Raw genomic sequence first — 27,385 nt, forward strand, 5'->3', positions numbered from 1 at the left:
ATGCGTCGTTTTTTACATTATTTGTGCTTTGGTTAAAAATTTGTCACATATTTTATTGCTTTTGTAATCGATAGTCGACGTAGTTTATATTGTTTGATCCCTTAAAATTCCTATCAAAAAACACGAGGGATTTAGGGGGATAAAAACCACTTAATTAACGTTCAACTTAATAATTACGACAACTTCCTGTGTACACGAAGGCAGCATCAGATCAATAGTAATTGCGATATCTAGTGGTGATAACACGTGTTATCAATATCATGTGCGATATTTTATTAAATAACTTAATTTTATTTATGCAGAAGTTATGAAAACAGTCAAATAAGCTATAATCTCTATATATTGTATATAATTAAGATATGTAATGTTTTGCACTATGGAACTGTGATGCTGGAAACTTGAATTTCCCTCTGGATAAATAAAGTTACCATCTATCTATCTATCTATCTATCTATCTATCTATCTATCTATCTATCTATGTAATACAATCTAAAAACAAAATATGGCTTTTTTTAGTGTGTTGCCTTAGCTGGAAGAATAATACAATGCCATAATTGCCCTATCAGCATTCACCAAAATAAGTATTAAAAACATAGTTTAAAAACTAAATATACCTGCATAACAGATGCAACTTGCAGGACAGCTCTGGTGACCACAGATGGGATAAGCTCCTTCTTTCAGTTGTCATCATCAGCACCAGAGCAACCAGTGCTGGCACTCCCATAAAAGAAACTCCACTGGGGCCACTGTGGCTGTGTTTGATTGCACCATTTAGTTACTGAGCAGTCCACGCCTTCACAGCCCCAATAAACAAGGCTTCCTGTGAATAAAACCTAACGGAAATCTGCCCTCTTGTATAGAGTGTTTCTCTGCTTCTCTCCATGCTGAGCTGGAGCAGTAATGGAGCTGTCCTGTGAGTCAGTGAGATATCCTGAAGACAGAAGACCAGCCAGCTGCAAGGTACGTGGAGGGAATTAATGCATTATTGTAAAAAGTGTTTGTGTACTGGGAGCAGGAGGGGAAATGACACTGAAACTTGTTGATGTCTGTTTTTTGTGTGTTTAGTTTGTGGAGCTCCATGTGCTGTATGTGCCAGATGACCAATGGAATGTGAAGCTCAATAAAGTCCCAGCTGAAGCCATAGAGAGCTTCATATCTGCAGGCTTCATCAGGTGAAACAGCTGGAAATCTGTCTATCTATCTGTCTGTCTGTATATAAAATGTTATTTAAAAGACATGAAGACATCAGCATTGTTGCATTGATTAGGAAGTGTTGTTATCCGGTAATTTAATCAACAAGTATTCATTAACATATACAGTCTTAATCTGCAAAGTGTCCACAGCTGTCAAACAAACGCAGTGAAGTAAAAAGTACAATATTTATTTATTATTTTAACTATAAAGTCTCACAATATCCAGATGTTCAAAGTGTCAGTTTCTCAAAGTTTTCAAAACACAGTGCAGCACATGAGTAAATGTACTTGTGTCATATTTGCTTTTAAAGCTTGATATGATTATGGTATTTAAACTGAAGCTCTTGAAAGCTGATATTTTTTTATTTTGTTTTTAATTCCAGTAAATATTAAACTTTTCCTTTGAGCTATGTGTACTTTACTTGAGTTGTTTAATTTTATGCTATTTTATACTTCTACTCCACTACACTACAGTTCAGAAGCAAATATTGTACTTTTTTAGTCCACAACACATATTTGATAACTTTAATTACTTGGAAGATTCAGATTAATAATACAAAATATAATAAAAAAATACATGTATTATAGGTTAGAATAAGAGGGAGGGGGTGTGCTACCCAGAAGTATCTGAAGCAAAAACTACCTTTACCAGATGCAACATTACGTAATGTCAGAAGTGAAACATATGCCTTATATGCAATATAATGTACATTATTCTGAAATGGACCATTCTGCATAAGTACTTTTAGTTTTGGTACTTTAAGTAATGTTTGATGCTAATACTTTTGAACTTTTACTTAAGTAAAATTTTGAATGCATGACTTTTACTTGTAATAGAATATTTCTACACTGTGGTATTGCTACTTTTACTTAAGTAGAATATCTGAGTACTTCTTCCAATACTGGTTTCTCCTGTGCTGTCACATTGCAGAAGTAGTGTGAAAACATATTTTATAACATTCTGATTATATGTTGTGTTACAGTTCAGTGATCTAAAATCTTCTTTCATCACTCAGGGTTTTTCCTGATGTCACCCTGAAAACTCTGAGGAGCGAGCTGGGAGCTCTTCTTGGCGCCGAGAGGAGCATCGACAAATTCTCCTTCCTAAAATGTGTGGGGCGCAGTTTGGCACTGGTGAGTGCAGCTGGCTGTTCACTGTAGTTTTCTATAGCAGATTGTGTTTCACTGGGCAGACAGTAGAGAGAAACAATGCAGACAGTTTGATTAACAAGTTCACTATTCAAGCTGCTAACACTAAAGGGTGTAAAGTGTGAGTGTTTGTGTGTGAGAGAGAGTGAGCACACAGTTTTTACTGCCGAGCCTCTTGCAACAACCAAATCCTTTGTAATTACAGGTCAAGAGCAAACAGGAGAGGGATCTGAAAGTGAAAACATTTGCTCCACCGTATGTATGTAGAATCCATATTTGCATTTAACATTTCTTTTCTTTGGAATAGTTTAATCACTGATGAAAAAAGTCAGAATGATGTGAGTTGAAGAAGTCCAGGAAAATATTACATTTTCTTATATTTTTGGTGAGATTTAGCCTTTTTTGGTATTACAAAGAATAGTATTACATTTTTCAAAATATCTAAAAACCCAATACACTCTTGTGCTCCCAGTCACAGCAAGTGGATTACAAATGTATGTTATGTTTTATCCTTTCAAAAAAGAGAAGTCATCTTTACCTGTGACTATAAGCTTTAAATGTTGTTTGTTATGCCATCTACACTGCTATTGTCCCTCTTAATTTTTGTTATGAACAGGATTTCCTGTAGGGACTCATCTAATTTGTTTGTTAGCCTTGTAGCTCTGCATTATCTGGTGATATCCAGATGTCAATAATACTGCTTCATTATGTTCCAATTAAGCTCCACTACTGTCTTGTTGTCACCTGTCGGCAGGCCCCACAGCCGGAGCTCTACCTGCTGCCCGCTGTGGAGAACGACAGCTCTGTTTGCTCCCAGTCGCTCTCCCCAGACACCAGCAGTAGCTCTCCAGACCACCAGACCTACTACCACCCTCCCAAGACATGCAGCCTGCCAGCAGGAACAAAGGAGCCTGTTAAATTCCCCCTCATCCCCCAGTGTTCCCATCAGCCACCTCCCACACCCAGCCTGGAAGAGGAGGAGGAGGAGGAGGAGGAGGAAGATGAGGAAGAAGAAGATGAGGAGCAGAGCTATAGTTCTTCAGAGGCAGGAAGAGAAAATGAAGAGGAGGGTCTCTCTTCCAACAAGTTAGAGTGGGCAGAGCAGGAATGTTGCTCCAGGAAGCCTCCGAATCGAAGGGCACCACAGCCTGTTTCACAGAATAAAGGTAAAACTACAGGTAAAATATATCAACTTTTGCTCTGCAACAAATGCATTATCCGCTCTGGTTGACCACATTTGCAGCCTGACACTTGTGCAGCTATCCCATGTGATGAAAGTGCAGGTTTCTGTAATTTGAAACAAAGTGCTGCTGATATTGACCATGTTTTAGAACAGATCTTATCACTCATATCTTTGAGTTAAATGTGAAAACGGCAACTTAGTCTTGTAAATCAGCCATTCCCAAAGACTGATTTACAAGATTAGGGTCGCCAAATACATTTGCAGAATTTCTGCCATAGTCTTTTATTTAAGATTTATATCTTAGTACACCTTTGAGCCACACGAGGGAGCTTGAATGTTCAAATTGTTCTGATAATTGTAGCCTACTTATAACATTGAATCTAATATAAAAGGCTAGCGTACATTCAGTATGTTTTACTGATGAGAGGGAAAAAAACAAGAGCTTGTTAACTCCACCTAAATGCATTTATTTGGTCTCATTTATAAAGTATTTAACATGTGTATATGTTTTCTAACACATGCATAAAACCAAGTTGTCATTCAAACATGTATCTCTTCTAAATCACTTATTTACCTATTCAAGATAATAAGGTGATGCTGAAATGGTAGTAACATGGTCAGGAACGTTCATTTACACACAAAATCGCTCTTCTCATTATTTAAAGATGAGGCTTAATTTAAATTAGGTTGCGATGTTTTATTATTTTTAAAAAGTGGGTCCCCAGAAAAAAGGTTTGGGATACACTGTTGTATATCATGCTAAAAAAATATCGTCATCTTCACTGAAAAGCCCATTTCAGGCGAACAAACACAGACACAAAGTGATTAATAACAACGTTTTTTTTAAATGTGAAAATCGCATTGGCATTTTATAACAGGCGCTTTTTGTATTAGTTGAAAAGATCTGTATGTCTGCCACCCAGCATCTTAGCGATGACATTTGTAGCCCTTTTTAAACCAGTCTTCTGGATCTCACATTACTGTACTCAGCTCTTCAGTTGTTATTTATCTACAGCTTTACGACGGTGTGAAGCTGATTCAGCTCAGCTGAAGGATTCGCCAGAGAGCGAAGAAACCTGCAGGAAGAAGAAACAGTACCACAGACAGAACAGAGCAGCCAGAGATTCAGGAGTCACCCCGTCTCTGGAGGACAGAGATTCAGGCTTCTCCCTCACAGACGGGTACTGTGCAGCATTACTAATAGTGCCATGCATGTACTCTGCAGTGAATACTTGTACTACTACTACTACTACTACTACTACTGGTTGTTGTAACTGTGTGTCTCTCTGCAGGCTTGGGAAATCAAAAGATGTCCATGCACTGAAGTCCATCAGGAATAAAGCAACAAGTGGAGTAATGTATAGCTTTACATTTTTGACAAAACATGTCTCAGCATGTCTTCTGCAGTGTTTTGTCTTATAAGAAAGGTTGCTCTTGAAGGATTTTTACAGGACTTTTAAAACAAACAGGAAATGTCCAGTTTCTTGCAAGTTGTTTTGTGTCATGATTAGTCCAAATTCCACTGCCAGCAGGTGGGTCTAGTGGAGTGTGTGAGGTCTTTGAAGTGAACAAAGAACATGCTTTTCCATTAAAACCCATTCAGATGAGGACTCCTGTTGTATTTCTTGCTTGCTTTAAGGCTGGGTTGTCTCAGTCTGTTGGGCTCACCTCTCCACCTCCAGGACTAGACTTGGCCGTGGTCACTCGAAAAACGTCTCCCGTCTTTCAGACAAACAGTAAGCTGTCACTTTGGCCACATACCCAGGACTAATGATCTTCTTCTTTTTTTAACCCAACTAATATGTTTGTTTCTGTTAGGAGAGGAACTGATCGAGGAAATCAAGCTGGTGAGGGAGGAGAGAAAGCAGCTGGAGTGGACGAGGCAAGAGTTGCTAAGAAAGGGGAAGGATTTGTTGGCTCAAAACAGACATCGCAGGAACCAAGGTGAGCAACAAAATACTCTTCAGTAAAAAGCTAACATCTTCTAAGGAATCATTGCAAGTTCTTAAAGGTAAAGTGTGTAGGATCTGGTGACATATAGTGGTTTGGTGGCAGATTGATCCGCTCACTCCTCCCTTTCAAGACTGCGGTAACGTGAGCCGCCGAGTGCAAAAACATGGTAACGCCGTTCGCCTCACTCAGAGGTCATCCTTAACATAATAACACTACTTTAGGAGCAACGGAAGTCAGATGACGGCTGGCGGTACCACAGTTTTGCACTCTGCGGCTCACGTTACGGCAGTTTCACAAGCGTGTGGGAGAACTACGGTGGCCATCAGGTAACGTTAAAAACGCGTAAGGCTCTCTCTACAGCCAGTGTTTGGTTTGTCCGTTCTGGGCTACTGTAGAAACATGGTGGAGCAACACGGCCGACCCCGTGAAGAGGACCTGCTCCCTATGTAGATATGAAGGGCTCATTTTAAGCTAACAAAAACACAACAATTCTTATTTATTACGAATATTATATTCAATTTCTGCCAATAGATCCCCAAAAATGTTACACACTGGTCCTTTAAAGACTGAAAAAAGTAAAAATGTAATTCCTATATATATATTTTTTATTAGAAAGTCAAATTTGTCAAAAGTAACTAAATTCTGCTGCTGCTTTTTTCTTCAACGTAAAGCACGTGACAGTTGGAAGAAGAAATATTTTGAGACGAAGAAGGCCACAGCACCATTAGAGGAAAACCTGAGAAACTTACGACAGGAGTTGGAGACGTTTTACAACAAACTCTTGCACCAGCTCCAGGCCAGAGATAACAGAGGAAAGCCAAGACGACAGGGCAGATCCTCAATAAAGGTAAAATGGAATTATGTATTACAGTATGTACTGCATTGACTAATATTAAGAGGTAGGCAAAGTATGTATTTGGATGAATATATTTTTTTATTAACATATTCTCTAGTGGAGTCTAAATATTGCATATAGTTTACTAAGAAATTGGATATGTTGAGTGATATTTTGAATTGCCAATATACCTTTTTAACAGCATGCATTTCAACTTGTAGCAGGAAAAGCAAAGGTATAATTAAGGATTGCATAACAGCAAAGCCCTGTAAGTGGAACACCTTTGCTTTTCCTGCTATGAAATATCAAAATGTGTGCTATGAAAGAAACCTATTAAAGGGCTTGTTGACCGAAAATGTCACCAATGCTGCCGTTACCAAATCCCAAATTTTGAAGCTGGACAGCATCTGCCAGTTTTTTTTTCTCCATAAAAGTCAAGTAAATGACTGATCATGAATTTCAGAACGAGCTCATCATTCAGATCATGACAGAGAGCCATGAGATTGACAACCTGAAGAGGAAGGTGGAGGATGCTAAGATGAAGCTGGTAACAGAGATGAAGGTAACTGGTTTTCTATAAATCCATCCAAATGTTTCCTCTGAACAAAAGCAGCTGTTGTAACAAAGGAAGTTGATAACTAGTTGGTCAAGAGGCATATTTGAAAACATTGGCACACATTTGTGTTCCTTTTCAACATCCTACAATTATATGTTCTAACATGCACTGGAAAGTGATATTATTCCATAAAATATTCTATATACTTTACTATAAGGATACAAATTATTACTAGTTAGCACTACAGAGCAAATCAACATGTTTGAATAGTAAATATATCATTATTTGCTACATTTTATGCCATGCTTTACTTTTAATGTTAAATGAGTTCCTCTCTTCATGCTTGATGGTGGAAGAAGTATTCAGATCATTTTCTTAAATAAAAGTACTACCCCACTACAAGTGAAAGTCCTGCATTCAAAACCTTACTAAAATAAAAGTATGCAAGTATTATTAGCAACATTTAATTAAAGTCAAAAGTAAAAGTACTGTGCAGTAAAATGATATATGATGTTTTGGATAATGTGTTTGTTGCATTTTCTGCTGTAGATGTTTAAGGTTGTGCTCATTTTATCCTTTATATACTGTTGGCTAGTTTAATCTTTAGCAATGCATCATTCTATAAAACCATCATGTTTGTAGCGTTGCTGTCCTGTGAGAACCACATATCTCTAAAAAGTCAACTTTTGATAAGCTCTGAAAAAACAGCCCTGTTTTCAGCTTTGTGATGATGCATTTTCCAGCTGATCTAAGAGGCATTGTAAATAGTTTATTTAGTTTAAGAAGTAGGGGGATTTCCTCAACACAAGGAAGGACTACTTCATCCTTCAGTTTATCAGAAAAAATCCAATTCAATAGATTTGGAAATACATGGTTTTCACTGGACAAGAAGGGGATGAAAGATCAAGAAAAAGAAAAATAACAGTACTGTAACTAGTAACTACAGCTGTCAGACGAATGTGTAGTGGAGTAAAAAGTACAATATTTGCTTCTGAGATGTAGAAGTATAAAGTACCTTAAAATGGAGTACCTTTATACCATTTGTACAGTACTTGAGTAAATGTACATAGTTATATTCCACCACTGCCTAATAGCTGTTGTATTATATTAACAAACCATGTTGTTTTCATGACTGGCTGCGTAGTTGAGGAAACAGGCTGCCACAGAACTGAGGGCCCTGAAGGCTGAGCTGGCCCAGAAGAAGAGCCAGTCCTCTCATCCTGGTCCCACGTCCTCTCTGGGCTTTGGAAATACCACACGAGACAGACTGCAAGTTCAAAGCACCTCCATTTAATCCAGCACAAAAAGAACTGTGAACAAAACCCTTGCTATGGACAGCAGGTTGATGTTGAATCGTGAGATTCTATGCAGCCGTACTTTCTACACGTCTTACTATTTTGCACCTATGTTTTGTATTTTTGTGCTGTTGCTTTCTCAACATTTTATTGTTATTTCATGCTTAATGTGATCTGACTGCCGACTTTCTGAATTTCTCAGGTTGCTGTAAGCTAGTTTGCAAGAAAGCGAAAACTAAAATGTTTAACTGGTTATGTAACTTCAATTTACAGATTCATCAGAACATTTTTTATTTATGTAAAGCGTAAAAGTGCAAAGATCTCAGTAAGCTCAATTTTGGTCAATCAAAAATACAGTTTGTGTCACATTATAAAGATTGGTTGTCTTTTTTCAGTTTGCACAGAGGAATGTCAGAGACGAAACTATACATTCAACGACAACAGTAGTACAAGCCACAATAAACTCTGAAGTGCAAGTATGCATCCCCAAACAGAGGGAAGCCACACCCCATTACTGCTACAAAGGGATATATGGACTTAGGAACAAACAGGAGGGTTGGTGTACATTTCTGCAGCAGTCTCAAGTGTATCCCAGCTAGCATCCTAAGAGTACATTCCACATCATTGCGGTCTGCTGCTTGGCGACTGGTTCATCGCTGTAGTCCAAGATGTTACCATTCCACATGCCAATGCCCCTCAAACCTTTAGATTTCACCGCCTCCGCCTTGGGACAGATACTCTGTGGGTCATCGTACCAAACCTGATGAATCTGTCCTGTCTGGTCCTGAAGAAAAACAGGAATCCTGAAGTTAAATTTAATACATTTTAAGACCTAAACGCCACTTTGAGTTCTTAACGGTTACATCAGTGACACACTTTAACTTACATTTACTATACTTTGATTTTAAGATAGCACAACTAAACAGTCTTAGTTTATGATAACTCTTTGGACTACTGTATCAATGTCGCACTGAAAACGTGAGTTTTTCATGATATGTCCCCAACAAGTTGCGGATCGGCAGAATCAACTCAGTGTAATGGTAGTGACATACACAGACTCTTGGCCGCCAAAGGAGTCAGAGCGGAAAACAGATTCCAGGTAAAATAAAGGTAAAAGTTATGGCCCCTATTTTCGACATACAGTACTATATTATGTATAGCATGCTGAAAAAGACTAAAAATAATATGTCCAATAAAAAGTCATAGTAGTATATCGAAAAAATAAAAAACGTCATAGCATAGTACAATTTTTAAAAAAAGCCATTGTATAGTAAGTCGAAAAAAAAAGTCATAGTATAGTATGTCAAAAAAAAAAAAAAGTCATAGTATAGTATGTGTTAAAAAAAACTCATAGTATAGTATGTCGAAAAAAAAAAGAGTCATAGTAAATAGCAGAATTTCAAAACGTCATTATAGTATGCCATAAAAATCAGTAATTAAAAAACAAATCATAAAAAAGGTCACAAAAATTCATAGTAACAAGTTTGTCAAAAAAAATTCACAAGAAAGTCATGCTATAGTGTGCCATGAAAAGAAATCATTAAAAAATGTCATAGTAGTTTGCCATAAACTACAACTTCATGCAATTTGAGCACACAACCTTTTGGACAAATATACAGATTGAAAACAAGCTGTAAATTTCAATAACTTGGAAATGGCATTTTAAGAATTTGTAATACTTTTTAAGGACCTTCATTGTCTCTAAATTGATTTATGAACTTTTTAATACTTGAATACTATGAATTGTGAATTGTTTTGTTTGGGAAGTGTCACTGTGGTAGCTCGGGTGGACGCCGGCACTCTGGATAAACAAACTGGATGAACATTGTCCGGCTGATTTGTTTAGTCCTAATTTATCAGGACAGGTAGAGGTGAAGTTAGTCAAGCTTGAACCTGGCAGAAAGCTAAATAATCCATAAATTAGGTGCCCACTTTTTTTAACCAATGAAACATCTAACCAAAACATAGCTGTATATTTTTAAGCAAGTTAAAGCGGAATTAAGACTTAAACAATATAATAAAGACGACGTACCTTGTAATTGAAGTAAGGAGCTTTCTGCTTGTCATCCCAGAGCCTGCCGGACATTGAGCTGTTGATCTGCTTCATCATCCACTTGTATGTTTTCTGTTTTCCAGCTGCATCGCTGCAGGGGGCTCCACGAAAAGGTACTTTGGTTAGAAAGCATACTCCCTCCTAGTAAAGAAAAAGACAATAAGGGATATCTGTGTTTACATTTCAAAACAGAACAACTTAGGATATACTGCAACAATAAAAAGTCTAAATAAATGATGGCAGTAGCATGCTTTGCCTTCAACAACATTTTCGGGATGGGGAAAAAACATGTTAAGAAATATTGTGAATCACAGGGAAAAGAGAAAAACGTTTAATACTTCAGCTGTGTAGAAATTGCATACCATTCTGTATTTCATACACAAAGGCAATTAAAGTGCTTTCCATAATGCATTAAACCATAAGGTTGGTGTTATTTTATTTTTGTCAATAAATCCCATAAAAGTACCAACACAATGCCTTAGTCTGTCTTTCAATATTTTCTGACTGTAAAATCAATTCATTGTTAGTTTCAGTCTTTTTATGGGATTTGTTGATAATAAAAACAAAACTAAGAGTCTACAGCCATGCTACGGACACTGAGTCTGCACAGCTGTGCTTTGAGATAAGTGCTAACTGCTAACCACATCAATGATGCTGAATGCTCACAATGACAATGCTAACACGAGGCTGATGGGAATGTCATGAGTAGTATGGGACAAATGGACATTTTGACCAGAAGATGGTGCTAGATGGAAAGTTAAAGGATCACCATACTAGTTAATAATCATCCAGATGTGGACATGAAAGCCTGCCAAATGTCACGGCAGTCCAGCCAATAGTTGTTAAGACATTTCAGTTAAAACCACAGAGGAAGGCAGGTCACCATGGATATCTGCACCGTATTTCATGGCAATCCATGTCACATGTGTCGAGACATTTTACTGAAATCCAAAAATGTCACCCTTCTGAGGGCGTCAGAGGAAAAGTCACGGGGTCACTAAAGTCAGTAGGATTCATCCTCTGAGGACCTAAGCTAAAAATATAGATTACCAGACTTAAAAACACAAACATTTTAACTGTGCATCTTTTAAATGAACGTATCTTACCTGGGTGAAGTTGAGGCATTGGTAGTCATAGCCGTACCACGGGACTCCCATCACTAGCTTCTTTGGATCGATCTTCAGACTCAAAAACTGGTCATAACCTTCAAAGAAAGACATTTCATATAGTGGTGATGACTAGTTCTGTATTGACAAGCTGATTTATTCTCATTCATTACGTAACAACTGGAAAACAAACAAACCTTCCAGTGTTTGAGAGAGTGGGGCATTTGCCATTGCAATGCAGTCCCCCATGATCTGGCTCTGTTCATCATAGGACATCACAAACAGCAGGTCGCAGGATTCAGCGATGGCGACGTAATCATAGCAGCGGTGGTCGATATCATTTGGTGACCAGGCAACGTCAAAGGAGACCTTGAGATCGGGATAAGATAAATATAACATTGAGACCAGGCAGGTTAGAGAAGGCTCACAGCACCTCATTCATTCATTTTCCTGGTTAATTCCTATTTAGGGTGATGGAGGGCTTTCCAAGAATACATTAGGGAAAAAGAAGATGGCATAGGGCTAATCCAAACTATATGTTTTTACTGGAGGACCTTGTCAAAACATTGTGTTCACCTGTGAGCCTGGGATCTCCCTGTGGAAGGCCTCAGTGGTCTCTTTGACCAGGTCTGTCAGAGCGTAGTACACTGGCGAGCTCTTGTTCACTGCTTGCTCGATGTCAATGTTGATCCCATCCATAAACTGACTCTTTGCCAAGTTGACCTTCTCTGTTATCCACGCCGTCCTGTTATCTTGGTCCACAATGTAGGGCAGGTGAACGTCACCTTGACCCACCGACAAGGAGAGAGAGAGATGGACATAATTATGAGGGGGGTTGTTGAACTGCTGGAAGCAGGAGCAAAAAAAGTAGTGCCAAAATTGATAAAATGGCAGGAATTGGCTCTCCATGCTAGTAACATTCACTAGATGGATTTATACCAACAAATGTCAATGAAAAGGAGGATGTTATGTCATATTGATGTAGATGGCTTGTTTACCTAAAGGAAGAACAACGGGCCAAGTAAGAGAAAGTTAAGACAAGAATACGAAAATGTTCTTGCATGAAGCCCAATGGGCCGTACTGTACAGTCTCTACAAAGCATTTCGTTCTATAGTGAATGAAGTTATCTTACCTTTAAGTACAACCCGTGCTCCTTTGGAGTGAGCGTAACACATGAGATCAGCATCATATTTTCCAAACGTCGCCACAGTCGTCACCATGCTCCAGTTGTAAGACTTCCATGTCTTTCCACCCACGTCAAACACAAACACCTGAAAGCACAAAGACCACACAGGACACATGACTGTAGGGTTAACTGTTCCTATTCATACTCCGTTAATGTCCCAGTTTATTACTATTATTATTCAGCCTGTAAAGTAAATTGAGTGATTGATGTTTCAATTTGCATTCGTGAAAAATGTACAAAGTAAATTTTACAAAACAAGCAACAACAACACATACTTCCTGAAAAAAGGATTTTACGGCTTCAAATCTCCATGAAACAGTGCCAGTAAGCCGTACCAGACAATATCAGGGCTCTAGCACTGTCAACTGCTGTTATTCATGTTATTAGTTACCTGTTAGTCAAGGCAAATTGTCTCGTTAGAAATTAGCACTTTGATATGTGAGTTTTGACGCAACATGAGACACCTAACAGAAGTCAAAGAGACACAATGTGCTCAAAAGGGGAACCTTCTCAAATATCACGTGACCATAAAACAAACACAGACAGGCTGCACGGATAAAGAGGAACAAACAGTCTAAATTTAAAACTTACATTAGAAACAACAGTAGAAAAGTTCAGAAAATATTGCTTACTGCCATGCAGCCAGTACATTTATAACAGTCTACAGTGCTGCTAAGGTATCGCATTTTTCAGTCCCTTGTCATGAAATGGGTATAGATTCATTTTGTCAGTTCCTACAGCAAAAACTAAAGTTCACATTTTCGATTTTATAATTTATGTATGTCTAGACTGTGATAAATTCAAGATTTTGATGCCAGTTTAATGCTCAACTATACAAGGAACAACATTTTATAGACTTCCGTCATATGATCCAACTTTATTACAGTCATGAACATTGTGTAAGAGGCTTGTGATATGCTATTGTACAATAGCTGTCAACACCAAGCAGGAACTTTTTTTTTTCCATTTATCTAACAAAAAAATATTTTATTTTTCTTCTCTCAGTCTACATACATGAGAGATAGTAGGCTACAGTATAAGAGATAATGCTAGACATTGTTGGGAAGTTTGCTAGGTGAATTATCTTATAAATACAATTTAAATATGCTACATGATTATCAAAGTACAATAATTTAATGCTAAAGGTTCAATTGAGTTTGAACGTCAACATAGATGTATTATTTTGTCAGTTCCTACAGCAAAAAGTATTGATCTTTTTAATTCATGTATGTCTAAACTGTGATATTTTTTTTAAATATTCTTTCAGTCTGCTGATAGGAGATAAGCTAGTACAGTATAAGAGACAATGCAAAAAAAAATTGGGAGTTTGCAAGGTGAATTATCCTGTAAAAAACTGTTTTAATATGCTATATGGTTATCAAAGTACAATAATTTAATGCTAAAAGTTCAATTAAGTTTTAACATCAACATAGATGTCTTATTTTGTCAGTTCCTACAGCAAAAACTAGAGTTCACATTTGATTTTTTTTAATTTATGTATGTCTAAACTGTGATTTCTTTTAATATTCTTTCAGTCTGCTGATAGGAGATAAGCTGGTACAGTATAAGAGATAATGCAAAACATTTTTGGGAGTTTGCAACCTAAATTATCCTATAAAAACAATTTTAATATGCTTTTTATTTATCAAAGTAAAATTATTTAGTTCAATTGAGTTTTAAAACCAACAAGCCCACATTTCCACTTATATTTCCTCCACATTCACCTGTCAGACATGGTCTTATTATGACTAAAGGTGAGTGCAATGCTCTGCAGGTGGAGCTGCAGCAGCACCGTGTTGTGTTGTCCGTGTTTTTATTAACCAGCTGACTTTATAACTACCTCAAAGTCTCTCTCCTCCCAGATCTGTTGACAGAGCTCCGGTCTCTCACACGGACACACGGCAGCCCTGCAGACCAGGACCAGGATCACCGACCACAGACACAGAAGAAAGCAGGACTTTATCGACATGTTTCAGACCAGGAGGAGGAAGTTTAAGCTGAGAGCCGCAAACAAATCAGAAACATCAGGCCTGTACGGAGGCTGACACGAGACAATCTTCATCCGGTTAAAGCACAACGCGAAGCTGTTAAGCAGAACAACAACACATGCAGTCATCACATTAAAAATGCATTTCAGTACCCTAACAAACATAATTAAAATACCTATGTAGAGAATTAGACAGTCAAGGACCTGGAGTGTTTTGACTAGAGCAGTGGTGGCTGGTGGAAATTGTCCCAGGTAGAGCTGTGCCACATCCAATCAATTTCAGCAAACATCAGTATGATTTAATGCAAAAAAAAAAGTGAAGGTTTCAAAAACACATTACAATAGTACAATTTTGAGGTACTTGCACTTTACTTGAGTATTTCCATGTTCTGATACTTTCTACTTCTACTCCACTACATCTCAGAGGGAAATAATGTACTTTTTACACCACAACATTGATTTACAGTTTTTCTCAATTGTTTACACACAAATACTGGTACTTGACACACAATGACCACAACATGTAACTCATGCACCAACCCCCTGAACCAATTCTGCTAAACTACAAGCACAATTCCTGCTTTACACTCAAATTGCAGTTCTAAAACACACTTTTTTCAAAACACTACACACAATTCTCTGCATTTGGCACAATTTTCATGAAGAAAATCTCGTTTTCACAAGGAACACACTGTCATTCAAAATTCTAAAGTCAATTGCCCTACTATGCACACTGACTCATCACATAGGCAAACACCTGTCACACAGTGTTACAATTAGCAATCAGTTGATGCTTTTCATGGCTGGGTTCGACATGCTAAGCGATATTTCCCCCGCTGCTTGGCCAGGGCAAACATTGCTTGTGATGTGGATGAGGTGCTGTGGCCAGACCGAAACAGAAGAGAGGATGCAGCATAGTTTTTTTTCCGTTTTTTTTTTACAGTAACTGTATACAGTAAATTCCTCTGTTGTTTTGTATGTAGACCACTGTATGTGCAACTTTGTGTTGGTTGGGATGTACACTGTGTACATTGTTTTTGTGGGGAAAATAAAATATATTTGTTACCGTGTATTTGTGTGTTCTGAGTATAAAAACAATATTCTAAAATATTTTACAACACACTTATGTATGTACTGTCTGTAGTAAGTGTAACACTGAACAAAAAAAAGGCCTAAGTCATCATGATGAATGGAGAAGAAGTGTTTTCCATTCATCATAGTGTTTTACATTGAGCACATCAGTGTTCAACTGGTTCTTATAAATGTCTATTCATATGATGGTTTGTGTGTGTCATTTGAAAACAAAATACCATTTTGAGAAGAAATAACATTGTTTTGAATGTAAAGTTTCATTTTGCAGGAGAATTGAGGGGTTTTGCCCATTGTGTGTGTGTTTTTTGATTTGTGTGTAGAGTTCTGAGAGTATGAGGCATGCTTTCAGAAAATGTGTGTAAACAATCGAGAAAAACTGTAATAACTTTAGTTACTTTACAGATTCAGATTATTAATACAAAATATAATCAACAAATAAATGATGTATTATTATAGATTAAACTGCCCAGCAGTATATAAATTCATTAAAGTCATTAAAGTGAGCTCCACATTTGCCAGTTATAACATTAAAGTGATAAACATATTAATGCATCAATAAGTATAATCCTATAATGTACATTATTCTGCATAATGTGTACTTTTATGTTTGGTAAAGCTGAAGTAGGTGAGATTGGAGTAAATATGATTAGAAAAAGTTATTTCTTTAAAACGGTCGCTATATCGTGACAGTACTCTTTCGTTGACTTAACGGCCACAGGTGTCGCTGTTAACAAGCATTTCTGATTCTTACAAACAGCCCCTTTAAGAGTAAAAATGGTAGTAAGCATTACGCTTAATCAGGGTTACAATTAAGAGGGGGTCCTTGGAAAATTTTCTCCCCTTTAACGGGTCCCTGGCCCAAAAAAGTTTGACAACCCCTTGTTCTATATAGTCAGTCCTACAGAGCCTTGGCCAGTTTTCAATTAGGTTCAGAGGTCCAGTTATTTGGAACAGCTTTCTTCTGCATTTCTGATTCTTAAAAGAGATCTTTCCCAACTTCTCTTGATGGAGTACTAAGTAAATGAGGTGGATACCATGAATGAAAGCAGAGCAAATATTTGTTATTGTAATTGTGTTTTTTTGTTTTTTTTCTTCCTTGTTTTTATTTTTAACTATCATTTCTTGTTTGGAGAATAGTATTCATTTCTATATTTTAGATATTTTAAAAATATTTCTGTCTGTTTGTAAATTGGTGGCAAGGATATACAGCTGTCTTTAATTTCAATGTTCCTTTTACAAGCCCTCAGGGTTGTTTTTGTTTTTTTTCAACCCACCTGTGCATTTATTTATGTTATTATATATCTCTACTCTTTTGTTTTCTTTTATTATATGCACAAATAAAGAACTAAAGAACTACTGCACAGACTTTGGCTCCAAATTACATCAAAAAGGCGTGAAGGCAGCGTCCGTATATCTGGGATGTTTTGTCTTCATTTTTGTACAGTGGGAGGAAGTCTATGGTCTCAGCAGAGAGTTCCTGTTTCAATGGTGTGGGTTAGCCCTGCCACTATTTCCTCTACTTATATCTGCCTTATATCTATTAAATATGCAATATATAATAGGACATGTTTTTTACAAGTGAGTCCTATTTGGATTATTATACACATGGCTGCTGTTAAAACACACTGTATAAACTAAAGGTAAACTGTTAAAGCTTTGTTGCAGAGTTCAAATGAATTTAAAAAGCAGCAACAATCAGTTTATCCATTTAACCATTGCACAATGTCAGCAATTGCCTTTAACTGTTCCTAATTTCATCTCCTCATCCTAGTTTTACTCTTTTGCTTGACAGTTGGTAGTATCACTTGTAAATGTGCGCACTACATTATGAGACTGGTTTATATTAATTTGTGGTGTCTTGCTGTCAGGGCATAAATCTTTGCATGACACAGTAATAAAAAAAAAAAGAAAAGTACTAGAAGATAATCATCTTTCAAAGTGATGATTTTGAAACATTGTGCGGAAGAAAGTTACGTAAACAACAGTTGGATTGTTTGGAGAGTCAACAGTCTCTGGATCAAGCTGACACGAATTTGATAAAATTTCAGGTCACGACAAAATGACATTTTATTGAAAGACTGACACGTTCACATGTTTATGCAACTGAAACCATTCTATAACAGCATTTTTATAATATTTAATTTCACTATAATGTTTTTTTATCATAATAATTTGTGTGAGTTTATTAAGTCATTGGTTGCTTCAAAACTGTATCTTTTTAACTTTGGCCATCTATTAATATATTTATTAATAATAAGACATGTAAATTACATTTTTAGACATTGCTGTGTAGTGAAATGTATGTAGGTTAAATATTTATAGATTCGTGTATATAAATACTTTAAAATATAAAATAGCATTACCTCATCTGTTTAAAATGTGTTATGCCACAAGAGAGAAAACATCTCTGGATTTTGGACATTGAGCTGTTCAGGTTAAAACAACTTGTCACGTCGGTGACATTTTGCATTCGTGTTTCACTGTTTGTCTAATCTCAGGGCATGGTAACATCAAATTCATGAAAGCTGATATTTAGTTAATGATACATTTTGATGGGCACGCAGTCATCAGAAAACTGCCTTTAAAAGGACACCTCTGGCTGCAGTAGATCACATTCATCAGCCATGAGGGTGCTTGTGCTAGCCTTCACTGTTGCCCTTGCAGGTGATTATGTCTTTATGCATTTAAAAATAAATCAACTTAGATTTAACTTAAGATTAAAGTTCTGAAAATGTTCTTTTTTTTGTAAAATTAGATAATAATTGTGTAGATGAGTACATGATAGCAATTCTCCACTAATATTGTGTTTTATTAGGACAAAAATTAGAAAATAAATGGAATTATTAAGAGAACTACTACTGCACTTGCTGACAGTGTAATGCTGTCTTGCCAGTTAAATATAGTTTGAAAAAAAAATGGCATATAAAGAATAACATTTGCATTTTTTCCCACATATCTTGTTTGTCCTTTATGAACACCAAAATAACATTTTATTCCTATTTTGCAGCTGGTTACCAGGTCAACTTTGGTAAGTCGTCATTTTGTTACGTTAAAGATGTAGTTCTGGTGTATAAATATAGAAGGCTTATGTTTCTCAGTTCAACATTCTATATAATGTAAATGCATTCACTAGTTTGTTTTCTTGTCTAATATTGCAGCTCCAGAGTTTGTCACTGGAAAGACCTACGTCTACAAATATGAAGCCTTTGTTATGGGTGGCATGCCCGAGGAGGGTCTGGCAAGGGCCGGAGTGAAAATCCGCAGCAAAGTTATGATCAGTGCAGCGTCTGCTGGCACCTTCATGCTGAAGGTAACACAATTTATTTATGATTAATAACAAGTGAACTGGAATAATGATTTTCCACGTGGCTTATAGACAATCAAGAAATTCAAACTGTCACTCTTCCTTACAGCTTGTCGACCCGGAAATCTTTGAGTACAGTGGCATCTGGCCCAAAGACCCTTTCAGCCCAGCCACCAAACTCACCTCGACCCTGGCTGCTCAGCTCTTGACGCCCATCAAGTTTGAGTATGCCAACGGTGTTGTCGGCAAAGTCTTCGCACCGGCTGGCATCTCTGCAACTGTGCTGAATGTCTTCAGAGGAATCCTCAACATCTTCCAGCTGAACATCAAGAAGACTCAGAACGTCTACGAGCTGCAAGAGGTACAAATAACTCATTTTCATAGAGTTCAACCCACAAAATGCCACAATACTTGAACTGACAATCTGTGTTTGGGTTTTTGTGAACTAGCCTGGAGCACAGGGTGTGTGCAAGACCCACTACGTCATCAGTGAGGACGCAAAGGCCGAACGCATCATGTTGACCAAGACTAAGGACCTGAACCAATGCCAGGAGAGAATCATTAAGGACATCGGCTTGGCTTACACTGAGAAATGCGTTGAGTGTGAGGCTGTAAGTGCAATTTCCCTCTCGCTTCATAATCTCTACTATCCCGGACACTGCTGGTGTGATGACATTGTGGTTCTTGTCAATGCAGAGAGGACAGATCCTGAAGGGAGCCGCTGCTTTTAACTACGTCATGAAGCCAGCATCCACAGGTGCTCTGATCTTGGAGGCAACTGTTACAGAGTTCATCCAGTTCTCACCTTTCAACATCATGAATGGCGCTGCCCAGATGGAGGCTAAGTATGTGGTTTAAATTTAAAAAAGAAGTGTGCCATAACAGTGTTGTTAGCACTATTCTCAGCACAAAGTGTCACAATGCAGACTGATTTTGTGTTTATGTATCTTCACAGGCAAGTCCTGACCTTCCTGGAGATGGAGAAGATCCCAGTGGAGCCCATCAGAGCTGAGTATCTTCACCGTGGATCCCTGCAGTACGAGTTTGGCAGCGAGCTTCTCCAGACACCCGTCCAGCTTCTGAGGATCAGCAATGCCGAGGCTCAGGTACTTCAAAATATTCCCTTTTTTCAGATTTTTGTTGAATTCATCCTGTTGCAACCAGCTTTACGATGGGTAATATTTTGTCCTGACAGATCGTCGAGACTCTGAACCACCTGGTTACCTTCAACGTGGCCAAGGTCCACGAAGACGCCCCTCTGAAGTTCATTGAGCTCATCCAGCTGCTCCGTATGGCGAGATTTGAGAGTATTGAGGCCCTCTGGACTCAGTTCAAAACTAGAGCCGATCACAGGTAACTGCGACTTTCATTCAGAGAAGAGCCATGAAACAAAACGTGCCATGGATAATATAATATTTCTTTTTCCCAGACACTGGATCCTGAATGCCGTCCCTGCCATTGGTACTCATGCTGCTCTGAGGTTCCTGAAGGAGAAGTTCCTCGCTGGAGAGCTGACTATTGCTGAAGCTGCTCAAGCGCTGCTGGCATCTGTACACATGGTGACAGCTGACCTCGAGGCCATCAAGCTTGCAGAGGCAAGTCAGCGTTAAAGTTTTCTGGAGTATTTATAATGATGTGAGAACTGGGACGCATAATCAGCTCTTTACTTTCACCACTCCTCAGGGCCTGGCTATGAACCACAAGATCCAAGAGAACCCAATGCTGCGTGAGATTGTCATGCTGGGCTACGGCACCCTGGTTTCTAAATACTGTGCAGAGAACCCAACTTGCCCAGCTGAGCTTGTGAGGGTATGTATTGCTTTTTTACAAAAATGTGTTTTATATAACTTAAATCCAGTTATAACATCGGTGGCATTAATGTTTTTTTGTTCCTCCCACAGCCCATCCATGACCTTGCCATCCAGGCTGTTGCCAGAGGTGATATGGAGGAGCTCATTATCGCTATCAAAGTCCTGGGTAATGCCGGACATCCTGCCAGTCTGAAGCCGATCATGAAGCTCCTGCCTGGCTTTGGAAACGCTGCTGCTGGTCTGCCACTCAGAGTTCACATCGATGCTGTTCTGGCCATGAGGAACATCGCTAAGAGGGAACCCAAGATGGTGAGACTACATTTTCCGATTCCTTCCATTACTAAGAATAACTACACTTGAGATCCTTTTTGTTTATAACATTCATCTTTTATGAATTAGATCCAGGATATGGCTGTTCAGCTGTTCATGGACAAGACTCTCCACCCAGAGCTCCGTATGGCTGTTGCTATCGTAATGTTTGAGACCAAGCTGCCCATGGGTCTGGTGACTACTCTTGCCGATGCCCTCTTGAAAGAAAAGAATCTGCAGGTCGCTAGCTTTGTCTTCTCTTACATGAAGTCCATGACCAAGAACACCGCACCTGACTTTGCCTCTGTGTAAGAACTTAATATATCATTCTTTTGCTATTTAAACATGTTAGCATCAATAATATATCATATATTTGAATGTTCTACTTACAGTGCTGCAGCCTGTAACGTTGCTGTGAAGATCCTCAGCCCCAAATTTGACAGACTGAGCTACCGCTTCAGCAGAGCTCTCTATGTTGACACTTATCACAGTAAGAGCACAACAGGATAACAATTTGTCATCAGAGATTTCAAATTAAAACATGTGGTTTGACATGTGGTTTCTCCTATTTTGCCCTGCAGACCCCTGGATGGTGGGTGCTGCTGCCAGCGCCTTCTATATCAACGATGCTGCCACTGTTTTGCCAAGAGCCGTTGTGGCCAAAGCTCGTACCTACCTGGCCGGAGCTTACGCTGACGTTCTTGAGGTAATTGTGACTTACATTAACACAACGAAAGGCTTTTATATATCTGGCATGTACCTCCCATTCTTATACACCTTTGCTCAATGCACTGTGTCAAATCATAACAGCATAAAGAGGGAAATTTAGCTCGCTTTTTTAATTAATATCTACATCTCAGGCTGTTTACAGTGAACATTTTTAGATTTAACTTCAATTAATGCCACTTTTTGTCAACAAGCTTCATTAATATGGCTTTATACTGAACGCAACCTTACACATTATATTTTTAGTAATAATTAAAAAAAAGACTTACCCATTAAATGCTGCTTTTCATTTTTCCAGTTTGGAGTAAGAACTGAGGGAATGCAGGAGGCCCTTCTGAAAATGCCAGAGGTACCTGCGAGTGCTGACAGGATGACCAGGATGAAACAAGTTATGAAGGCTGTAAGTTTTAAGGGATCACTCTGATGCTAAAAAGATTTTTAAGAATACATTTTATTCATAGACGTTTTATACATTGTTCCATTTACTTTTCTTCTTCGCACAGCTTTCTGAGTGGAGGGCTCATCCTTCCAGCCAGCCCCTGGCCTCCGTGTATGTGAAATTCTTCGGACAGGAAATTGGATTTGCCAACATCGACAAAGCCATTGTTGATCAGATCACTGAGGTACGGTATCGGGTTTATTCAACTGTACAAGCGACTGCTATGTAATAAAAGTAACTGAATATCTGATTTTGTGTTTACAGTTCGCCAATGGACCAGCAATTCGCACTTACGGCAGGAGGGCTTTGGATGTTCTGCTGTCTGGTGTCGCAGTTCATTACGCTAAACCCCTGCTGGTTGCCGAGGTCCGTCACATCCTTCCCACCACCGTTGGTCTGCCCATGGAGCTCAGTTTCTATACTGCTGCTGTGGCTGCTGCAACTGTTGAATGTAAGTTGCACTTAACTGTTGACGATTTGAGAAAACGATTCATACCGATACTGAAAATGTGTTGTTTTTCACAGTCCAAGCCACCGTGACACCACCTCTGCCTGCCAACTATCACGCTGCCCAGCTCCTGAAGTCTGACATCAGCATGAGGGCTGCCATTGCTCCAAGGTAATCCATGTGTAGCTTACTTGACAACTTATTAAGCTTCTTCTCATCAGTTTAACAAATGCATTTGAGGACATCACCCTTAAAATTTATATTTTCTGTCCCTTGCAGTGTTTCCATGCATACCTATGCAGTTATGGGAGTGAATACTGCTTTCATCCAGGCTGCTCTGCTGACAAGAGCCAGAATTCACACAATTGTTCCCGCAAGGTTGGAAGCAAGAGTTGACATGATTAAGGGCAACTTCAAGCTGCAGCTCCTGCCAGTTCAGGGCATCGATAAGATTGCAGCTGCAGTGTATGTACTTTTCCTTGTCACCAAGTAACATGTATCACACAGTTTTGAAATTCTGTTTTCTTAAAACTATTTTTCCTTTCTCCAACAGTGTTGAGACTTTTGCTATTGCAAGAAACGTGGAAGACCTCGCAGCCGCCAAAATCACCCCAATGATTCCAGCTGAAATGGCAGCACAGGTGTCAAGGGAGACCTTCGCTTCAAGGATCTCATCTATGGCTTCCACTATGGCTGGTGGCTTTGTGAGTTTGATTCACTGACCATCATTTCCAACACAAGCATTTACCCTTTTTCAAACTAATGTGGTGACCTCTGTTACGGTTTTACAGTCAGCATCATCTGAAATCATTCCCGTTGACCTGCCAAGTAAAATTACCAACAAAATGAGACTCCCCAAGGACTTCGAGAAGAAAATGTGTGTGGAAATCAAAACCTTTGGTTTCAAGGCATGCACTGAGATTGAATCTCGCAATGCGGCCTTCATCAGAAACGTCCCACTCTACGCCATGATTGGAAAACATTCCATCTTGGTTGAGGTTGCTCCAGGCAAGTGAAATGGATAACATTAAATTATCGATATAAGTAATTTTGTAAGAAGTCGTTAAACGTATCTATTTATCTATTTGGTTGCAGCTGCCGGACCAGTCATCGAGAAGATTGAAATCGAGGTTCAGGTTGGAGAAAAAGCAGCAGAAAAGATCCTCAAAGTGATTAACATCAGCGAGGAAGAGGAAATTCTTGAGGACAGAAACGTCCTAATGAAACTCAAGAAAATCCTGGTTCCTGGTCTGAAGAACAGGACTGCAGCTTCCTCCAGCTCCAGCAGCTCTCGCTCCAGCAGCTCAAGCTCCTCCTCCAGCTCCTCCTCTCGCCGCACCACCAAGTTGGTCGACGGTATCGCTCCGATCAGCAAGGTAATGAAGAGCTCCAGCAGCTCCTCCAGCAGCCGATTGAGCTGGGGCTCCTCCAGCTCAGGCTCCAGCAGCAGCCGCTCTTCCAGCTCCAGCTCCAGCTCCAGCTCCAGCTCCCGCTCCACCTGGTCCAACTCATTTTCCAAGGTGAAACAGCTTTACCTCTGAACATGTTAAAAAAACAAAAAACAGCAGAATCAAAAAAGTATGTGAAAGTATTAATCTATTTTTTCTATTGCAGCAACACGTAAAGGAAATGAAGTTCATCAAGAACCACATCCACCAGGTAATTATCAGATTGATAAGAAAGCCACATCGTGTACATCATGTCTGATCAAGCTAAATGTATGATTTCTTTGTTGCAGCACGCCCTCTCAGACCGCGCCAACAGCAAGAGCAGTGCCCACAGCTTCGAGACCATCTACAATAAGGTAAGTCATCAAACCAAGCATTTACAGTCTCTTGTACTCGGTGGGAAAAATCGAATCATTAATATCAATCTTTGGTTTTCACTTTCAGGCCAAGTACCTCGCGAACGCTGTCACTCCTGCTGTGACCATTCTCATCCGTGCCGTGAGAGCCGACCACAAGGTTCAGGGATACCAGATTGCAGCTTACTTTGACAGAACTACCGCCAGACTGCAGGTCATTTTTGCCGACCTGGCCGAGAACGACCACTGGAGAATCTGTGCCGACGGTGTGATGATAAGCCAACACAAATTCATGGTAAAAACTTTTTATTTGGTGATGAGGCAACAGTTGTTAGAAATCTGTGTGATGCTTGTGAGATTTTAACTCTGATTTCTGTTAGGCCAAGGTCACCTGGGGCATTGAGTGCAAAGAATACGACACTGAAATCACGGTTGAGACTGGCGTTGTGGGCAAACAACCTGCAACCCGTGTGAAGATTACCTGGGAGAAACTTCCAAAGGGCATGGAGCGCTATGCAAAGAAGTAATCACATAATGCATATTTCGTAAATTTTGATCTGTTTTATAAAAACCTACAAAACAAAGTAATTAATTCCTATATACTCTCTGCGACAACCTTTACTGAAAATGCAACATTTCAGTCACAAACCTTTATCAAGCATCCTGCAAGTAGATGTGTGTGGGAATTCATTACTTTCTTTTGGCATGATTGCATTTTCATTTTCAAACACACCTATCTACCACACATTTAAAAACTAACCGTAACCTTTACGACTCCCTAGGCTCTCTGCGTACATTTCCTGGCTCATTAAAGAATACGGAGTAAGCCTGGCAAAGGTCAAAAATGTTCGTAATGAGATCAAACTGTCTGTGGCTGCTGCTTCTGAGTCAAGCCTGAATATTGTTCTGAAGACACCAAAGGTGCGGTTTTATTGCCCATTATTTACACACAGAAAATATGTTGTCACCTAGTTTGTATATACACGCTTCATAACCATTTTTTCATTGTAATATTACAGAGGACTATTTACAAACTTGGTGTGGGTATCCCCGCCGCTCTGCCAATCGGAGTCACTGCTCAAGAGATGGAACCATTCCAGAGCAACTTGGTTGACAAGATCTCCTACATGTTCACCAAAGCTCACGCAGGTGAAAACATGTATAGAAACAGGTCTTAATGAATTGTCAGGCTGATCAGTGAATAGCTAACTAACTGATTAATCTTTTCCTTCCACTCCAGCTGAGTGCACCATGGTGAGAGACACACTGGTCACATTCAACAACAAGAAATTCAAGAACGAGATGCCCCACTCTTGCCTCCAGGTTTTGGCTCAGGATTGCACCCCAGAACTTAAATTCATTGTTCTGCTGAAGAGGGATCAAACGCAGGAACAGACCAGTCTCAATGTGAAGATCGCAGACCTGTAAGAACAACAAGTTATATCAAAATTGTAGGAAGTGTCTCAACAAAAAAAGGACAAAAAATCCAGAAATGAACTGTAATACATGTATTTCAATTGTTTTTTCAACAGTGATGTGGAGCTGTATCCGAAGGACAATTCTATCATGGTGAAGGTTAACGGAGTAGAAATCCCCAGCACCAACCTGCCATATCATCATCCCACAGGTTTTTTATTCTATTAATTCAAATTGAACTGTCATGCTGAAATGATTCAATTTGTTGAAAGTTATAAATCACACATTTATCTATTTGCTTTCATTTTTAGGCAAAATTCAGATCAGACAGAGCGGTGAGGGCGTCGCTCTCCATGCTCCAAGCCACGGTCTCCAGGAGGTCTACCTTGATCAGAATGCCCTGAAGGTGATACAAGAAATCTCATTACTGTATTTGACATTGTCACCGATATCGATCCGGTATCGGTATCGGTGCATCCCTAATCTAATTTAGATTTATTAATCACCATTCTGGTAATGGAGCAAATGCTGAATTGTTGTTTTTTTTAATCCAGGTTAAAGTTGTGGACTGGATGAGAGGACAGACCTGTGGACTGTGTGGAAAGGCTGACGGTGAAATCAGACAGGAGTTCAGCACACCCAACGAACGCGTGACCAAGAACGCCATCAGCTACGCTCATTCCTGGGTTCTGCCTGGAAAGAGCTGCCGTGATGCCTCTGGTAATACAATACCTGCTTCACCCTTCTCTATCAGAATATCACTTATACCCAAAATGAGCAAAAAATGCAGCATATAAAGAAACTAACATACGTGCTTACCTTCCTTTTTCACCCTTTTCCAGAGTGTTACATGAAGCTTGAATCTGTGAAGCTGGAGAAGCAGGTGATCCTCCACGGCGAGGAGTCCAAGTGCTACTCTGTTGAGCCCGTGCTGCGCTGCCTGCCCGGCTGCCTGCCATTGAGGACCACCGCCGTCACCATCGGCTTCCACTGCCTACCCGCTGGTGAGTCTGCAAGAAATCACAGCTGGTTCACAAAACTGAAGTATGTTGTTATCTTATACTAACTGTTTTACTCTCTCCACTTCTGCAGATTCTAACCTGAACCGCGCCGAGGGTCTGAGCAGCATCTTCGAGAAGAGCATTGACCTGAGGGAAACAGCAGAAGCCCACCTGGCCTGTCGCTGCAACGCTCAGTGCGTTTGATCGCATAGCCTTCAGTCATAATGTTTTTGTTTCATACAAGTACTTTCAATTACTTTGTTTGAACTGTAAATTTAAATAAATCGCAGAAGCATATATTGTCTGAAATTCTTTACAAATACAGCTGTTAAATGTTAATAAAGCATATGAAAGATAATTTATTCTGAGAGGTCATTCATCCCTTATACTCATTACCACACATGTTGAAATGAAACATAGCTAAAATAGATAAATAAGAATTATTTTAAAGCAACGGGCAAGAGCCATTCTCCTCCCAAAAAACAGAAAAAGAAAGCTCATCAGGGCTACATCAGATTTGACGCCTTTTAGCAACTAT

The 27,385-nt window shown here is 39.1% G+C and overlaps 3 protein-coding genes across 4 annotated transcripts; 2 read left to right on the forward strand and 1 right to left on the reverse strand.

The window, feature by feature from the left end:
* Positions 1 to 526: 526 nt before the first annotated feature.
* Positions 527 to 8,394, forward strand: spata1 (spermatogenesis associated 1). 2 transcript variants are annotated; one of them, XM_037770878.1, is made up of 12 exons: positions 527 to 960; positions 1,066 to 1,172; positions 2,210 to 2,327; positions 2,548 to 2,601; positions 3,097 to 3,520; positions 4,541 to 4,706; positions 4,818 to 4,878; positions 5,165 to 5,261; positions 5,344 to 5,469; positions 6,150 to 6,325; positions 6,777 to 6,875; positions 8,014 to 8,394. In XM_037770878.1, exons 1-12 carry the CDS (start codon positions 901 to 903, stop codon positions 8,161 to 8,163), a joined length of 1,638 nt encoding a protein of 545 aa, XP_037626806.1. In that variant the 5' UTR covers positions 527 to 900; the 3' UTR covers positions 8,164 to 8,394. The 2 variants fall into 2 exon arrangements, with proteins under 2 accessions (XP_037626806.1, XP_037626807.1); XM_037770879.1 differs by having other exon boundaries at positions 531 to 960; positions 3,097 to 3,508.
* A 36-nt stretch (positions 8,395 to 8,430) lies between these two features.
* On the reverse strand, positions 8,431 to 14,557 carry ctbs (chitobiase, di-N-acetyl-). Its single transcript, XM_037770880.1, has 7 exons — positions 14,351 to 14,557; positions 12,457 to 12,595; positions 11,900 to 12,108; positions 11,521 to 11,692; positions 11,324 to 11,421; positions 10,197 to 10,358; positions 8,431 to 8,948 (listed from the first exon to the last, which is right to left on the reverse strand). Exons 1-7 carry the CDS (start codon positions 14,477 to 14,479, stop codon positions 8,760 to 8,762), a joined length of 1,098 nt encoding a protein of 365 aa, XP_037626808.1. The 5' UTR covers positions 14,480 to 14,557; the 3' UTR covers positions 8,431 to 8,759.
* Positions 14,558 to 18,135: 3,578 nt separating this feature from the next.
* LOC119488607 (vitellogenin-2-like) lies at positions 18,136 to 27,205 on the forward strand. The gene is made up of 34 exons (XM_037770403.1): positions 18,136 to 18,253; positions 18,597 to 18,617; positions 18,748 to 18,899; positions 19,003 to 19,254; positions 19,343 to 19,504; positions 19,590 to 19,738; positions 19,849 to 19,999; positions 20,089 to 20,246; positions 20,323 to 20,488; positions 20,577 to 20,702; positions 20,795 to 21,013; positions 21,104 to 21,321; positions 21,406 to 21,503; positions 21,595 to 21,719; positions 22,038 to 22,139; positions 22,243 to 22,362; positions 22,443 to 22,629; positions 22,704 to 22,797; positions 22,906 to 23,091; positions 23,180 to 23,330; positions 23,418 to 23,634; positions 23,722 to 24,146; positions 24,241 to 24,285; positions 24,365 to 24,430; positions 24,519 to 24,725; positions 24,811 to 24,953; positions 25,213 to 25,351; positions 25,450 to 25,579; positions 25,671 to 25,854; positions 25,963 to 26,057; positions 26,158 to 26,252; positions 26,401 to 26,566; positions 26,689 to 26,850; positions 26,939 to 27,205. Exons 1-34 carry the CDS (start codon positions 18,214 to 18,216, stop codon positions 27,049 to 27,051), a joined length of 5,064 nt encoding a protein of 1,687 aa, XP_037626331.1. The 5' UTR covers positions 18,136 to 18,213; the 3' UTR covers positions 27,052 to 27,205.
* The last annotated feature ends 180 nt before the right edge of the window (positions 27,206 to 27,385 follow it).

The sequence above is a fragment of the Sebastes umbrosus genome, chromosome 5 (assembly GCF_015220745.1).
Source record: "Sebastes umbrosus isolate fSebUmb1 chromosome 5, fSebUmb1.pri, whole genome shotgun sequence".
In the NCBI taxonomy this organism is placed as follows: Eukaryota; Metazoa; Chordata; class Actinopteri; order Perciformes; family Sebastidae; genus Sebastes; species Sebastes umbrosus.

Excerpts from the sequence above, each read along its gene's own strand:
- spata1 (XM_037770878.1), top strand. The coding sequence starts at position 901 with ATGGAGCTGTCCTGTGAGTCAGTGAGATATCCTGAAGACAGAAGACCA. Across the intron at positions 961-1,065 it reads GAAGACCAGCCAGCTGCAAG|TTTGTGGAGCTCCATGTGCT; the intron begins GTACGTGGAGGG and ends TTGTGTGTTTAG. Across the intron at positions 5,262-5,343 it reads TCCCGTCTTTCAGACAAACA|GAGAGGAACTGATCGAGGAA; the intron begins GTAAGCTGTCAC and ends TGTTTCTGTTAG.
- ctbs (XM_037770880.1), bottom strand. The coding sequence starts at position 14,479 with ATGTCGATAAAGTCCTGCTTTCTTCTGTGTCTGTGGTCGGTGATCCTG. Across the intron at positions 12,596-14,350 it reads GGGAGGAGAGAGACTTTGAG|GTGTTTGTGTTTGACGTGGG; the intron begins GTAGTTATAAAG and ends TTGTGCTTTCAG. Across the intron at positions 11,422-11,520 it reads ACTCTCTCAAACACTGGAAG|GTTATGACCAGTTTTTGAGT; the intron begins GTTTGTTTGTTT and ends CTTTCTTTGAAG.
- LOC119488607 (XM_037770403.1), top strand. The coding sequence starts at position 18,214 with ATGAGGGTGCTTGTGCTAGCCTTCACTGTTGCCCTTGCAG. Across the intron at positions 22,798-22,905 it reads AGGGCTGCCATTGCTCCAAG|TGTTTCCATGCATACCTATG; the intron begins GTAATCCATGTG and ends TGTCCCTTGCAG. Across the intron at positions 25,855-25,962 it reads AATGTGAAGATCGCAGACCT|TGATGTGGAGCTGTATCCGA; the intron begins GTAAGAACAACA and ends TTTTTTCAACAG.